The sequence below is a fragment of the Lynx rufus genome, unplaced genomic scaffold, assembly GCF_022079265.1.
Source record: "Lynx rufus isolate CCGP_SWC_20201006 ecotype Redwood Valley unplaced genomic scaffold, mLynRuf1.p SCAF_18, whole genome shotgun sequence".
Classification (NCBI taxonomy): Eukaryota; Metazoa; Chordata; class Mammalia; order Carnivora; family Felidae; genus Lynx; species Lynx rufus.
In genome coordinates, this window is record NW_025814832.1 from 31,592,843 (window position 1) to 31,608,765 (window position 15,923).

Consider the following 15,923-nt stretch of genomic DNA (forward strand, 5'->3'; position numbering starts at 1 on the left):
TGTAATTGAAGCGAAGTGTAAATTATTATAATTCTGAGTTGTTAGATTGAAGTCTGTAAAATCATATGAAGCTGGTATATTATGAGGGCTTTCTGATAAAAGAAAACTAAGTACAGATATGGCCCCTGTATCAATTTGATTCATGCTTGAGTCATGAGTACTAACCGACTTGCCAAGTTTGAGAGCTGACTCAATGCAGAATTCATGTGGCCAACCATCGTGGGGTCCTGGGGGGGTGGTGACTCAGTAGTCAGTGGGCCCGGCCAAGCTCATTCTGGAGGGTTCTGATCCCACAACCCTGGGATCGTGACCTGAGCCTAAATCAAGAGTCAGACACTCAACCGACGGAGCTACCCAGGCACCTCTTCCCTTTTTCATTAAGAGGGAAATTTTGTTCTGTGGCTTGGATTTTCTTCCAGTCTTCAAACTGTCTTTGCTATCATAAAATCAATGCTTAACTGCACTCATCATGCCAGACTATTCTGATCCTTAAGGAACTCTTCACAAATTCATTTATATGATTTCCAGAGCAGAAATCGTCTCAAAATGGGCACTTAAGCAGAAATGAAAAGGTTTGCCTGCTGTGGGCTAGGTGTTTAGCTGATTGTTTTTGATTATTCTATGCTGGTACCTCTGACACCAGAGGGAAATTAATAGCATTGCAAAGTATGGATCCCTGTGGCATTTTACACCATATTTTGAGAAAAAAAAAAAAAAAGCATCATATGGGTTTTGCTAGCTTTTGGAAACCGCAGAAGGGAAGTGGGTGATGTTAGTCTCCAGCAACGTGAGAAAGAGCTTGCAAACACATCTGCTGATTTTTAAATGTCTCCTGCAGCCCCTTTTGGCTCCCTGGTGTCCAGACTGTGATTAGGAGGCTTTGACAAAATCATGCCGTCTGGGGCAGGGGGTGTCTCATTATCATGCAGAAACATTTCTGGAAATTGAGTTTTTGTCCATAGGATCCTTTTCTCCCATTGGCTTTTTTTTTTTTCACTGTGACAGCAGGCTCTTCTATTATTAAAACTTTCAAAAATTGTATTATATATTTATTCATCACATTTACTTACATATTTATTTTAAAATGACATTGTCAATTTATTTTAAGATTGTCCCCCAAAGATATGTGCATGTGTAGTTTGAAAAGTTAAACTCTTGGGGCGCCTGGGTGGCTCAGTCGGTTGGGCTTCTGACTTAGGCTCAGGTGATGATCTCACAGTCCGTGGGTTTGAGCCGCGCATCGGGCTCTGGGCTGACAGCTCAGAGCATGGAATTCTGTGTCTCCCTCTCTCTCTGCCCCTCCCTCGCTTGCGCTCTCTCTCTGTCTCAAAAATAATAAAAACATTTTAAAAAATTAAAAAAAAAGGCAAGTTCTTCTACAGGGTTGATTAACAAAAAGCAGCGATCTGCAAACACTCCCCTCCCTCTTTCCTACGTCTCAGGGATGAGTGTCAGTGTTTATTTGCTTCCAAATTTCTCAGCTGCACACCTACTCGGCCACTGCTTGGCTTTTTCAGCCTCAAATGTAGCCAGTGACTTCCAGGTGTGGAAGATGAGAACCCGGTTTTCTTATCTCCACCTGCATCCAATGCTGTAGATATGTTGTATTTTTGGGGGGTTAGTTCAATAATCACAGCTTAATCATGGAATATTATTGAGCCATAAAAAGAATATAATTGTGACCCACACTGCAACATGGAGGAACCTCAAAAGCATTATGCTAAGTGAAATAATCCAGATGCAAAGGGCAAGATTGCACGTTTCCACTAACATGGAACACGTACGATAGGCAGATTCGTGGAGACGGAGAGTGGATTAGAGGTTATCAGGGGGCAGGGTGGGGGGAAGAGGACAGGAGAATGAGGAGTTACTGCTCAGTGTTTACAGAGTTTCTGTTTGGGGTGGAAAGTTTTAGAAATAGCGGTGATGGTTGTACAACACTGTGAATGTAATTAATACGGCTGAATTGTATAGACCTTTAATGTGGTAACTTTTATGTTACATATATTTTATCATAACAAGTAAGCAAATCACTTAATAAACAATATTGGTCAGTTTACATTAAGACTGTAAATATTCTTGGGGTGCCTGAATGACTCAGTCGGTTGAGCGTCCGACTTGGGCTCAGGTCATGATCTCACGGTTCCTGGGTTTGAGCCCCGCGTCAGGCTCTGTGCTGACAGCTCGGAGCCTGGAGCCTGCTTCGGATTCTGTGTCTCCCTCTCTCTCTGCCCCTCCCCAACTCACGCTCTGTCTCTCAAAAATGAATAAACATTAAAAAAAAAAAAAGTAAAAAAAAGACTGTAAATATTCTTCATGAATTTCCTTTCTTGTGCAGCTGTGTTTTCTAGCATTAGTAAAGGTCTTTTTTTCCCCTTTACTGGACACCAGGCTCCTGCCTAGAATCATAAGTCTGTCCTCCAGACATTAGCCAGGAGGTCTATGATTTTGCTCTTGCCTGGGAACCTTCTAGCCCCTGTTCTCCTTCGGGCTCTTGGCCCTGGGCCTGAACTGTAGCTCCTGACACAGGGTGCCAGGACGTAAAGTCTTCAGCCGGCTTCCCCCCTGACCTGTGCAGGAAATCTGGGGAGGCACAGTGCTCTGGAGAAGCCGCCCAGGGGGCGGGAGGTGGCCGGGGCTGGGGCAGGAGGGGGGCTGGAACGTGGGAGCACACTGGGCACTCCTGTTCCACAGGCTTTCACTTTCTCCTGTTTTCGGTGCGGTCCAGCCCCTAGCTGGGTGTGGAGTGGGGGTGGGGGTGTCCCCGAGTGTCTGGCAGGCCAGTTGCTTGGCCATATGAAGTTCAGGAAGAATCTGGGATCTGATGGCTTTCCAGCCTTTCCACCAGTCTTCTTTGCCACCCCATCTGCACCCCCATTTTGGATGGGTCTGGGCCCTTCCATCCCTGGGCTGCTCTGGGTTCTGTGGGGGGAACCACCTTAGGTCAGCCTTCTCAGGGTCTCTGTCAGTCCTTACGTGCCCCTCCTTTCCCTCTCCTTTCCTTTTTTGTGATCAAGATCCTTCCCGTCCCTATACTTTAAGTCCAGCGGGAATTCAGGAGCCAGCAGTCTGTGTTCGATCAGCCACCTGTAACCGAAAGTTCCACAATTTCAATTTCACGGTATTCCCAAATGGGCTAGGATTGACACACAGCAGCACGGTAAACATTGCTGTTTTAAACACAGTCAACACTGACAGTTACGTTTAGGGGGAAATCGTTCTCTGCTTAGACGTACTGAATAGGTGACATTGTGAATGTTACTGTTTCTGAGGAATTTCAGACATCTAGGGGATGGAATGGAGCTTTGGCGTTAAGAGCATGGCCTGGGTTTTAGATCCCAGCTCTGTGACTTCCTGCTGGGTGTCCTTGGGTGACTTACCCTCTCTGAGCCCCAAGGAGGGAGGCCGTAGGTTTCCCAGAGGTGAAGCTTGTGAGGCACACAGTCCCCTCCGGCTACCACGAGTAGTGCCTCCCCAGGCCGGTCATTTTGCTGACCCCACAAAGCAAACCGTGGGCCCTCTTGGCTTCAAGTCTTTGCTCGCACAGTTTACGATCCTTGGCTGCAGTGATCCCCCTCAATCTTCTCTCAGGCCTTGGTAACTGTTACTATTAATTTTTAATAAACTCTTTGGAAGTATTTTAGATTTTGAGAGAACATTCAAAAATAGCACAGGGAATTTCCGCAGACCCTTATCCAGTTTCCCCTAAACATCTTACATAACCACAGCGCATTTGTCTAGGCCAAGAAATTAACACTGGTACGTTACTCTTCCCTACACCCCAGACGTTCAGTTGGATTTCACTGTTTTTCCCGCTGATGACCTTCCTCTGTTCCCAGGATCCAGTCTGGGATGTATGTTGCATTTAGAGTGTCCTTGTTTTATTTTTTTTTCATTTTTTTTATTTTTATTTTTTTTATTTTTATTTTTGAGACAGAGAGAGACAGAGCATGAACGGGGGAGGGGCAGAGAGAGAGGGAGACACAGAATCGGAAACAGGCTCCAGGCTCCGAGCCATCAGCCCAGAGCCTGACGCGGGGCTCGAACTCACGGACCGCGAGATCGTGACCTGGCTGAAGTCGGACGCTTAACTGACTGCGCCACCCAGGCGCCCCCAGAGTGTCCTTGTTTTAAAGCGTAGTCTGTAAGGGAGGAAGGTGTGCCTCTCATTCAGAGCCCTACACGGAAAGCATAATGTACGTGGGCTTTGTTTTGAACCTGCCAGCTTTAGCTATGCTGCTAGGGGGGAAATTATCTTCTTGTTTGCCTCCCTCTAAGGCAGTCATGGGCTAAGGGTTTCAGTTTTTAAGGTTTATTTCGGTTTGTAAGGTCTGATGAATCTTGCAGAGAAAAACGTTCCACAAGATCATTTCTCCTGTTGATGAGTTGCCAAAGATTTCCCAGTGCTGCGTTTTCTTGGAGCAGCTTATATCCCAATGGTGGGGAATGGCCATGGGATCGATTACATTTGATTATTGCTAAAACCGATTCATCCCAGGCTGTCATCGTGGGATGCCTTGCCTGGGAATGAGGGAGGCACTAACTTTAACTTTGTCTTTACTCGGTAGCCCTTAGAATTTCTTAAAAGACCCCCAGGGGTCAGTGGAGGTGGGGGAGGGGTGGGGCTGACTTGATGTGGGAGGGTGCAGTCAGTTTTGTTACATCAGCTTGCTCTGGGGCTTTGGGAAAGCCACTGGATCCCTTCAGGTCTCTGTTTTCCCACCTGTCAAATGAAGCACTTGGACTGGGCAGCCTCCCGAAACCCCTTTCAACTCTGAGAGTGCAATTCTATCAGGAGATTGTATTCAATGGATTATCTGTGATGCTCTGAAAATTCTATACAATCTTCTTTCCACACCTAAGAAAAACTCCATTGCTTTAAACAGTGACTCATCCAGTGTTTGTCAAAGGACTGAAGACATTTGAGTATGAGCCTATATGGTACTTAATTTGGAAGGTAATTTAGGTAGTAGACTAACATTTAGGTAGTAGACTAAAAAATGAGTGTTGAATCACTTCCCGATTACGCCTTCTTTTGATTTCTCTGCTCCCCCATCGCTCCCCTTCACTAGCAGGGATAACAGAGGATTCATTTGGGCCATCCTGTATTGAAGAGCTGCTCTGCCCAGGACTGCCCGGGTCTGGGGTGCTAGGATACAGAGATGCTCACAGCGTGGCCCTAATCGTAGTCCCAGGGGAATATGGACACAAATAATGAATCCAGTGTGTTGGAAAGGGGCCACCCTGGAGGAAGGGTAGGCAGCGAGATGGGACCAAGCGGGGGAGCCTGCTGAGTGCAGGCAGACTCAGAGAAGAATCCGGCAACACCACTTTGACGCTTAACTTCCTGCCAGGAACTAGGTTGGTGTGGTGTATGCATCGGCTGGTGGAATTCTTTGAGACCATCTTGTTACGTAGTAGCATTGCCCCTGTGTTTCGTTTGCTCAGAACTGTGCTGCAGAGAGCTTAGGTTACTTGCTTAGGCTACCTCACTACCAAATGGCGGAGCCGACATTCAAATTTGAACCTGATTCTAAATCCTGTGTTTTCCTGTCCGTTGTATATGTGGACCCGGGTAAAGGGTGTTGGATGCTTGAAGAAAGGGCCATGAGAGGTAGGTCTTGTGTTTTGGCATTTTCGCTGATGAAAGTGCTTGGACCAAGGCAAGTTGGCTGGGGGTTTCAGCTCATAACCAGGGGCTGTAGGGCAAGATCATTGCACGAATGATCTAATGGTTAGGGCAAGCCCAACTGTTTTTGTTTTTGTTTTTGTTTTTAATTGAGACCAAATTTACATACCGTTAATCATTTTATAGTGCCCAAGTCAGTGGCATTTAGTATGTTCACAATGTTGTGCAACCACCACCTCTGGCTAGTTCCAAATATTTTCATCACCCCCAAGGACGGCCCTGTACCCATGAAACAGTTGCCTCCCCCCGCCCCCCCCCCCGCCACCCCTCCGCCCATTTCCTGTCCCCACCACCCCCTGTCCATCACTGATCTGTTTTGTGTTGAGGATTTACCTGTTCTGGATACTTTGTGTAAATGGAATCGTATATACTATGCGACCTTTCCTGTCTGGCCTCTTGTACTTTGCATAATTAATATTTTCAAAGTTCACCGATACCATAGTATGGACCTAGCGCTCCATTCCTTTTCAGGGCTGAAAAGCACTCCATCATCTCTTAAGGGACATCTGGGGCTGTTTCCATCTTTTGTCAGTGATGAACAAGGTGAACATCCACTTTTTTTTTTTTTTAACGTTTATTTATTTTTGGGACAGAGAGAGACAGAGCATGAATGGGGGAGGGGCAGAGAGAGAGGGAGACACAGAATCGGAAGCAGGCTCCAGGCTCCGAGCCATCAGCCCAGAGCCCGATGCGGAGCTGGAACTCACGGACCGCGAGATCGTGACCTGAGCTGAAGTCAGATGCTTAACCGACTGAGCCACCCAGGCGCCCCGAACATCCAGTTTTTTAAATCAAGTCTTGTCATCCATTCATTCATTCTTCCCTCTGTAGGGATCATGTTGAGGTCAGGATGGGGCTGAGACACCACAGGAGGCATGTCAAGAAGAGAGCCAGGGCGGGGCCACCCTTAGTCGTGGGGAGAAGGGCAGAGTACACACAGCTTCTCAAACATCAGCTGCCACGTTCAGGTTTCTGGACCCTGCAGTAGACCTACCAAACCAGCCAGGTATTTTAAAAAAATAAACAGGGGCGCCTGGGTGGCGCAGTCGGTTAAGCGTCCGACTTCAGCCAGGTCACGATCTCGTGGTCTGGGAGTTCGAGCCCCGCGTCGGGCTCTGTGCTGACGGCTCAGAGCCTGGAGCCTGTTTCCGATTCTGTGTCTCCCTCTCTCTCTGCCCCTCCCCCGTTCATGCTCCGTCTCTCTCTGTCCCAAAAATAAAATAAATAAATAAATAAATAAATAAACAAAAATAAAAAAAAAATACATTCAAAAGAATGTAGGGGCTCCTGGGTGGCTCAGTCGGTTAAGCGTTCTGACTTCAGCTCAGGTCATGATCTCACAGTCCGTGAGTTCGAACCCCGTGTCAGGCTCTGTGCCGACAGCTCAGAGCCTGGAGCCTGCTTCGGACTCTGTGACTCCCTCTCTCTCAGCCCCTCCGCCGCCCACACTCTCTCTCTCTCTCTGTCTCTCAAAAAATAGATAAATGTTAAAATACATTAAAAAGAATGTGTTTCCTCCTTAGCTCTTTTTTTGCAGGAGTTGTTGTTATCGAAATGCTCACTTCCTTGAGCTGCTTTGATCATTTAGCACAAAACTGGGCCACTTCGGCCGGTTTAGCAACCTCTGGCTTGGAGGATGGACTTCACAAAGCTTTCCCATAGCGCGTTTGATCGACTGGGTTTTATGTTTTCTTTTTGGCAGTAAAGAGGCAAACAAGGACTTTGGGGAACAGCGAGGTCCCTGCCGTGTACCCCAGAACCTGATTATGCACGCCTTTCGTAGACAAAGGTGGGAAGAGGAAGGTACCCATTGTCTGCTCCTCAGGCTTCTATCCCGTGTCTTCAGGGCTGGTGCTGCTAGACCCGTTTTTGCCTTTATAAGCAGGTTTGCATCAGTGGGAAGGCTTTCGGGATCTGTCATCTGGGGTCATAAAGGGACCGGCTGGCAAGGACTTTCCTGTGGAGCCCATTACCTGAAATCTTGAGCCCTCTCCTTGGCAACCTATCCCCTCCAGGCTCTGGTCCTTAGGGCTGAGAGTCCATCGGCATACGACTTCCTGCCTCTCTACAGCTAGTCAGTGTCACTACGTCCACATCAAAAAATGCTTAACATTTAAAGGAGCTTTTCTAGTATTGAGAGTTTCAGGCCAGCCAGCTACGTTGGGGGAATTACTAAATAGGACTTACCATACAGTCCAGCAGTGGCACTCCTCGGTATTTACCTGAACGAGCTGAAAAGTTACATCTACGCACAAACCTGCACGTGATGCTTAGAGCAGCTCTATTCATCATCGCCAAGACTTGGAAGCAACGAAGATACCCCTCTGCAGATGAATGCATAAATAAACGGTGTCCGTCCAGGCAATGGAATATTGTTCAGAGCCCAAAAGAAATGAGCTAGCAAGCCATGAAAAGACGTAGTGGGGGCGGGCACCTGGGTGGCTCAGTCAGTTGAGGGTCCGACTCTTGATTTCAGCTCAGGTCACAATTTCACCATCTGTGAGTTCCAGCCCCGCGTTGGGGTCCCCGCGGGCCGTGCGGAGCCTGCTTGGGATTCTCTGTCTCTCCCCTCGCCTGCTTGAATGCGCATGGGCTTGCCCTTTCTCTCTTTCAAAATAAATAAGCTTTTTTTTTTTTTTTTTTTAAAGAAGACACAGAGGAATCTTAAAAGCATATCACTAAGTGAAAGCAGCCAATCCAAAAAGGCTACACACTGTAGCGATTGATTCTGTCTGTATGACATTCTGGAAAAGGTATAACTGTGGAGATGGTAAAAGGATCAGGGGTCTCCAGGGGCTAGGAGGAGGGAAGGATGGATAGAGCACACGGAAGTTTTAGGGTCGTGAAACTACTCTCTCTGATACTGGAGGAGTGGATACTTGTCTTTATGTGTTTGTACAAACCCATAGAACGTACAGCTCCAAGACTGGTCTCAAATGTAAACTATGGGCTTTGGACGGTAATGGTGTATCAATATGGTGTAACAACTATGCCACTGAGGGGCGGGAGGTTGATAGTGGGGAGGTTGTGCAAGATGGCGGGGCGGGGGGGGGGCTTCTCTGTAATTTCTGCTCTATTTTTCTGTGAACCTGTAACTGCTCTAAAAAAAATTGTCATGCATGCCTTCATATGCTGTATTAGTTTCTTGTTGCTGCTGTGAGAAGCTACACAAATGTAGTGGCTTAAAGCAACACAAACATGCTATCTGAAAGTGCTGGAGGTCAGAGGTCATGAGCCCAAAATGGATACAGTCAAGGTGTTCTCCGGGGTGCATTCCTTCTGGAGGCTCTAGGGGAGAATCTGTTGCCTTGTCTTTTCCACTTTCTGGAGGCCGCCTGTATTTCTTGCTTCACGACCTTTTCTCCATCATCAAGCCAGCCCGACAGCATCTTCCAGTCCCTTACTGACAGTGACCTCTGCTTTTGTCATTACATCTTCCCTGTGACGCTTATTTTTTAAAATTATTTCATAATGTTGATTTATTTTTGAGACAGAGAGAGAGAGAAAAAGAGCGTGAGTGGGGGAGGGGCAGAGAGAGAGGGAGACACAGAACCTGAAACAGGCTCCAGGCGCTGAGCTGTCAGCACAGAGCCCGATGCGGGGCTCGAACTCACAAACTGTGACATCATGACCTGAGCCGAAGTCGGACCCTTAGCCGACTGAGCCACTCAGGCAACCCTGTGACTCCTCTTGTTGTCTCATGGAAACCCTGTGATCCCATTGGCTCCATCCAGATCATCCAGCATAACCTCCCCACATCAAGATCCTTAACTTGATCACAAGTACAGAGTCCCCTTTGCCATGTAAGGTGACATATTCACAGGTTTGGGGATTGGGATGTGGCTGTCTTCGGCGGGGTGGGGGGGAAGTCACCACATCTTTGTCTACCACATCTGCCCTTTAAATAACTTTTCTTTGGGCCTTGTGGTCGCTTGGGACAGGCAACCCAATACTATCTCACGACTGTTCTCTGGTCTTTTTTCTAGTTTATGTGGGTGGCAGGGATGGTGAGGAAAAGAAATGAAGGAAATCCAGTTGGGTCCCGTTGGGTATCTGGAAGGATGAAGAATAGTGATTCTCAAGGAGGGGTCCACCCGAATCATCTGGGCTGCTTTTCTGTTTAAAGCACCCCAGATTCTGGCATACGCCTGCCTTGAGGGGCACATCTCTTTTGCCCTGTACCTCGTGTCACTTGTCCGCGGGAACATTTTGTATTTCTCATCTGGAGGGGCAGAGGAAAGGTTGGCACACAGGGATGCTGAGGGATGGAAAGGAGCTAGGGCAGAGGGAGACGCACTTGGTGTGCAAGATGGGATGGGGAACCGAGGCTGAGGAAGTGCCCCCGACCCGTGGCATCGACAAGGATAGGGTGCAGGAGGGATTGAAGGATGAGACGAATGGCCTTCCTGGATGGTACCATTTTAGAGTTGCTGATGGTGGGGCTGTATGGAAGGCCCTGGAACGTGCAGGGAAAGAGGTTGCTGGACAGGTGCGTGCAGATCCTCCTTGGTGTGGAGTTCTCCACGAACAGCAGCTCTCAAAGGCTGTTGAATTCTAAAGCCATGAGACAACAGTCTGGGACGTGTTGGGCTGTGTCACGGAGAAGGAGCCCACAGGCTTCCTTGGACGATCTCATGGAACTGAACCGATGAGATATTTTCTTTCTTTCTGGAAGTTTCTGAGGCAGATACAATTTTCCGGGGGGTGGCCCTAAGACTTTTGCTAGGAGAATCGGGCCCGGGGCAATTGATCATGTGTGGATGATTGTTGGCAGAAGAGAAATTACTTTCTGCATGGGTTTATTCTTTATTGTTGCTTTTGTAATTCCTGGTTCTGTCACTCTGAGTGTTATTTTGGAGATGGGTGATGCAGGTTTTTTTTTTTTTTAAAGGCAAGGCATAATTAAATCATTTTTAGAAACCCATTCAACACTTTGCATGTCAGTGACGACTGTCATATGGTTACGATGGGTAGTGGGTGTATCTGCCAAGGAGATGTCACAGCATCTGTAAGAGTAAACAGCCATGTTTCGGTAAACACTGGAAAGTTTTATCAAATTGACCTCACTGAGGTTTTTTTGGGTTCAGCTTCATTTTTCTCTTTCCTTTCATGTTTCTGCCCTCATCGAGGTGATTAGGTCCTACTTTTCAGTTCAGGATCTGCCATTTATTGGCTGTGCGCCCTTGTGCAAATTCTTATTACTTCTAGATTCAATTTCTTTCTCTACAGATAGTAATAGAAAACAGCATCTGCCTCCCAGGTTGTGGCAATGATAGAATAAGGTATCAAAGATACATTTCCCTGGAAATAGCAGGCAGTCAATGAGTATTAGTTCCCTTCTTTCCTTTGAGAGATAACAAAGTTGGCAAGACTGAGCTGATATTGATCAGTGGTTGTCCTCAAATATTTCAAAGGGTGCCACGTGTCAAAGAGGAAGGATACCTTCTTTGGTGCCTCAGAGAGCAGACCTAGAAAGCTAACAGGTAAAAATGGAAGGGAGACAGACACGTGTGACACACATCTACTGTGACAACCAAAACTGTCTCTAGACATGGCCAAACGTCCCCTGGAAGGTACAGTTGCCCATGGGTGAGACCCACTGGATTAGAGGCTAGATGACAGCATCTAGGACTCCATTCTCCCAAGGTCAGCTCTAGTCTGCCCCATGTTTTGTTCCTATAGCACTCGTTCCAGGCATTCTGGTGGTGGCCTTTCGGTTTGAGATAGTACCTACCGTGGAAGACTGAAGGCCTAGCACATGTGTTGGGTTCAGTTCAAGTGCAACCAAAGTCTGCACTTGAAACACCTTCTGTGTGGTTGGTTTAATGGCTTATTGTTCACTGTGGTTTTGCAGGTCATGTTAGCGGCTTCTTACTGGTCTCTCCTGGCCCCGGCAGTGGAGATGGCCACGTCCTCTGGGGGTTTTGGTGCCTTTGCCTTCTTCCCTGTGGCCATCGGCTTCACTCTCGGAGCTGCGTTTGTCTACCTGGCTGACCTCCTGATGCCTCACCTGGTGAGTACCACTCTTCAGACTTGACATAGCCATTCATGTCTCTGTTGAGCAGCCAGTGATATTGAAATAGATATTTTAAGGCATTTAGGGCTTTTACCTAGAGGCACTGAATTGTGACTGGTTTTTTTTTCTCCCTAAAAGAAAATAAGCTCTTGGTAATATGACTAATCGTTCCCTTAGTTACATTTTGGTGAGTTCAGATTTTAAATGTCAGATTTCATTATAAATATAGAGTATAGCTGATGTCGTACTCTGTGGCACTGTGTATATGAGCGGACCTAGAAACCGGGAGAAGTGAGTGAATATGATCATGGTCTTGACCCTTAAGGAGCGTTCACTGTCATCAGGGAGATGACGACATACCCAACTCTAGCCTAAGACCATTGGCCAAGCGTCACATGGACGGGAGCTTATTTATAGGAGGATGAAGTGGGGACATTGGGTAGCAGGGCTCTGAGTTTGAATTCACTTCTGCCATTTGCTGGTTGTGTGTCCCTCAGCTCCAGTTTTCCTTCCTGTAGCTTGAAGATAACTCCCTTCAGGGGCTACAAAGTAAAAATTTAAAAATCTAGGGGCACCTGGGTGACTCAGTCGATTAAGGAGCCGACTTTAGCTCAGGTCATGATCTCATGGTCTGTGAGTTCGAGCCCCGCGTCGGGCTTTGGGCTGACAGCTCAGAGCCTGGAGCCTGCTTCAGATTCTGTGTCTCCCTCTCTCTCTGCTCCCCCTCTGTTCATGCTCTGTCTCTCTCTGTCTCAAAAATAAATAAACATTAAAAAAATGTTAAAAAAAATTTTTTTAATCTAAAAAGGCACCAGAATTGGGGGGTGGGGGTAGCCAGAGATGTTAGGCCTTTTTGGTAAACTAGGCCTGGTGGGTTGGGTTTGGGGGATGAGCGTCCACTTACTCATGCAGTAGCATGGTACGAACCACAGCCCGCCATCTGGCTGTGATCGCTGACAGAGAGAGCCAAGGTCAAGCCACGAGCTTGTAACTGAATGCCATTGGTTAAAACCAGGTAGTCTGCATATACTGTTGTCAGCGGAGAAAGGTCAGTGTCAGTAAGAACCCAGTAGGGGAACATACAGCCTCACCAGATGCTGTGTCCCAAGCAGCCCTAGAGGCAGGCAGAGGTCCTCCGTGAGATCTGAGCTAGTGCTTGAATTCTCCGCTCACCCAGAAAGAGAAGAGGAGGAGGAAGGACCCTATCGGGGAGAATGAGGTTGAAGGTTATTGCTTCTGTTGGATTCTGATGAGCTGGGATCAGGTCAGGCTCACAGGAGTCAGCTGGACATCTATCCCAAGAGGTACTCTGACATTGTCTTCCCTGCCTTCCTGTCCTCTTTCTTGCCTTAAATTCCTGACCGGAGAGAGAGAAGGACGGGTTCTTGGGAACCTGACCCTGGGGCTGGTGAGAAGCTGATTACTCATGTCCCAGAACGACCAGCCTCTGGACCAGAGAGCTGGATGTGATGGTTGGGTGGAGAGGCATGATATTGTCTTGGAGGAAAGACCGTGTATCATTTTTTTTTTTTTTTTTTTATCGAGAGCTTGAATGTCAGTGTCACTTTCTGCCCCCTGGACCCTTGGCTTCCTTGCTGTTCATTATGTTGCATGATAATGACTTTGAGAGGTCTCCTGTGTGGGCTGCCATATTCTGCTCTCAAATCCACCCTAGTCATGTGTGAACTTGCTGTTGGGATGTGTTCTACTGGCCCTGGCAGGAAGATCTGACAGCCAACGGCCTTAACTCTTGCAACAGCAGTCCAGGGGCTGGCTCAGCGGCTCTGCACAGCCCCCGCTGGGTCTCATTCTGCCCTTCCTACCTAGTCCCCACTGGGCTTCTAAGACAGTCTCTTGTAGAGGGCTCTTTGCACTCATGATGGGCCACTGCTCACTGGTACTGGGGGCGGGCAGGAGGTCCCCAGCTATATTTGATCAGCTGTCTGAACGTGGGGACTTTCTCTGGGCAGTGTAAATAGTCATTGGCTAATTTGCACCAGGCCGCAGCACATTTTTTTAACCTTTTGCTTGATGTCTGTTCTAATATATGCTTTGAATATGGAGAAGATCCCAGGGAAAAGTCTTGGACAGACTGCACAGAAAATTAGGAACGGCTTGGGAGTGGCGGCAGAACATCCAGGGAGAGAACTCGAAGGGGCTTGAGAAAGGACATAATAACCGTTAATGCTCAGAAGCTCGCTAATCAGCAGAAAGACCAGCCTGAGAGTAAACATCTGTTCTAGGGCAATAAATTAAAAAAAGTTTTTAATGGTTATTTATTTTTGAGGGAGAGGAGCGAGTGAGAGAGACAGAGCATGAATGGAGGAGGGGCAGAGAAGGAGACATAGAGTCTGAAGCAGGCTCCAGGCTCTGAGCCGTCAGCACGGAGCCCAACGCGGGGCTCGAACCCACGAACCGTGAGATCATGACCTGAGCTGAAGTCGGACGCTTCACCGACTGAGCCACCCAGGCAGGCGCCTGTGTTCTAGGACATTTTAAAAGAAATTAATTCTGGCCGTTGATAGGAGAAGGGGACTTTGCCCTGGAAGGTCTTATAAAAGGATAAGAATGATTTATAATTGCTATAGTCACCGAATACAGATGCTGCCATTGACGAGTGGTGCTTTGAAGCCCGACCCGCCATCGCTCTGAGACAGGACGAGGTTTCCTGGGTTTCACTGCTAATTTGCTTTCCAGACCCAGAAAGGGCAGCAGCTTGGATCTGTCGAAGATGCTTTCTGGAGTCTGAGTTCATGGGTTTGGACCTGGAGTCCAGGTGGTGGTCCCGCACTGATTGAGCGCCCCCAGGGAAGGTAGTGGTCTCAGGCAGCTGAGAAGGCAGTTTGGGAGCCCAGACTCTTGGGTTTATGGGAAGGAGATGGTTAGCAACCCACTCCGTTTCTGTTCATGCAGCCTTTCACATTTATCTGTTGCCCTTTTGCAGCCCAAGCAAAATATTGCTCATGAAAAGGGTTTTACTCCTAACAGCCTGTCAGGTTAACCCTGTTGTGGCTTTGTTAACTTCAGATACATCAAATCGCTCCCTGAACTGGGTATTTGTTTTCTTTTCTTTATCGGGAAGTAAAACAGAGAAAGCTCAGGCAGTAACTGTTCATGGGCAGTGAGCTCACAGAGGTTTACGGAGATTTTGCCAAATGGTGTCTTTGTTTTTTTAATTAAATTTATTTATTTTTGAGAGAGAGAGAGAGCGAGAACGCGAGCACAGGGCGGAGAGAGAGGGAGACAGAGAATCCCAAGCAGGCTCCGCACCGTCAGCACAGAGCCCGACAAGGGACTAGAACTCATGAACTGTGAGATCATGACCTGAGCTGAACTCAAGAGTCAGACACTTAATTAATTGCCTGAGCCACCCAGGTGCCCCTGCCAAATGGCGTCTTAATGGGAGAGGGGAGGAGGCTGGGGGTAGGCACACAGGTGCCACCTCCTAGACCTCAGGAAGAAGGCTGGCCAGAGGGGGCTGCTACATGTGACTGGGACCAGCCCAAGCCCAGGGCTCCCTTTGGAGGCCCCAGGGAGAGACAGAATGGATACTAAAGGGCTGTTTGCAGACATTGGCATTTTTATGATCTTTGCAGTTTTACTTCTATATGAAGGTAAGGATAGCAGCAGGTGGGAAGCCTTCACCTTGAATTTAAAGCAGTGATTTTCTACTGGTGGGTAGAAGGGTAGGGTTGGGAAGGACGGTAGGGTGTGTGTTTCCAAGGCCTCCTGTCTTTCTTTTTAATCCCATTACTATTACATCAATACAACACAAAAATCTCACCATAAGAACTAAAAAACAACAACAAAAAAACCTCATGTGAAATTCCCTTCATGCTATAGACTGTGTCCCCCTCTAATTCATGTGGCGAAATCCTAACCCCCAATGCGATGGTTTTAGGAGGTGGGGCCTTCTGGAGGCGATCAGGTCATGAGTGTGGTGCCCTTACAGTGGGCTCAGTGCCCTTATAAAGAGGTTGCCAAGAGCTCCTTGCCCCTCCTGTCAGGTGAGGACACATGGGGACACATGGACACAGTCTAGGAACAAGAAACCAGACACTGATTCTTCCAGCGCTTTGATGTGGGACTTCCCAGCCTCCAGAACTGTGAGAAATCCATTTTTGTTGCACATAAGCCACTCTGCTTATAGTCGTTTTTAAATAGGTTTTATTTTTTTAAGTAATCTCTACACCCAGCATGGGGCTTGAACCCACAACC

The 15,923-nt window shown here is 47.7% G+C and overlaps 1 protein-coding gene across 2 annotated transcripts in view; it reads left to right on the forward strand.

The window, feature by feature from the left end:
• SLC39A11 (solute carrier family 39 member 11) overlaps positions 1 to 15,923 on the forward strand; it is a 339,923-nt gene that overhangs the window by 33,282 nt on the left and 290,718 nt on the right. For both annotated transcript variants that reach the window (XM_047081492.1, XM_047081493.1), the window contains exon 4: positions 11,544 to 11,702. In XM_047081492.1, coding sequence (XP_046937448.1) covers positions 11,544 to 11,702 — 159 coding nt within the window. The remainder of the gene's footprint in view (positions 1 to 11,543; positions 11,703 to 15,923) is intronic.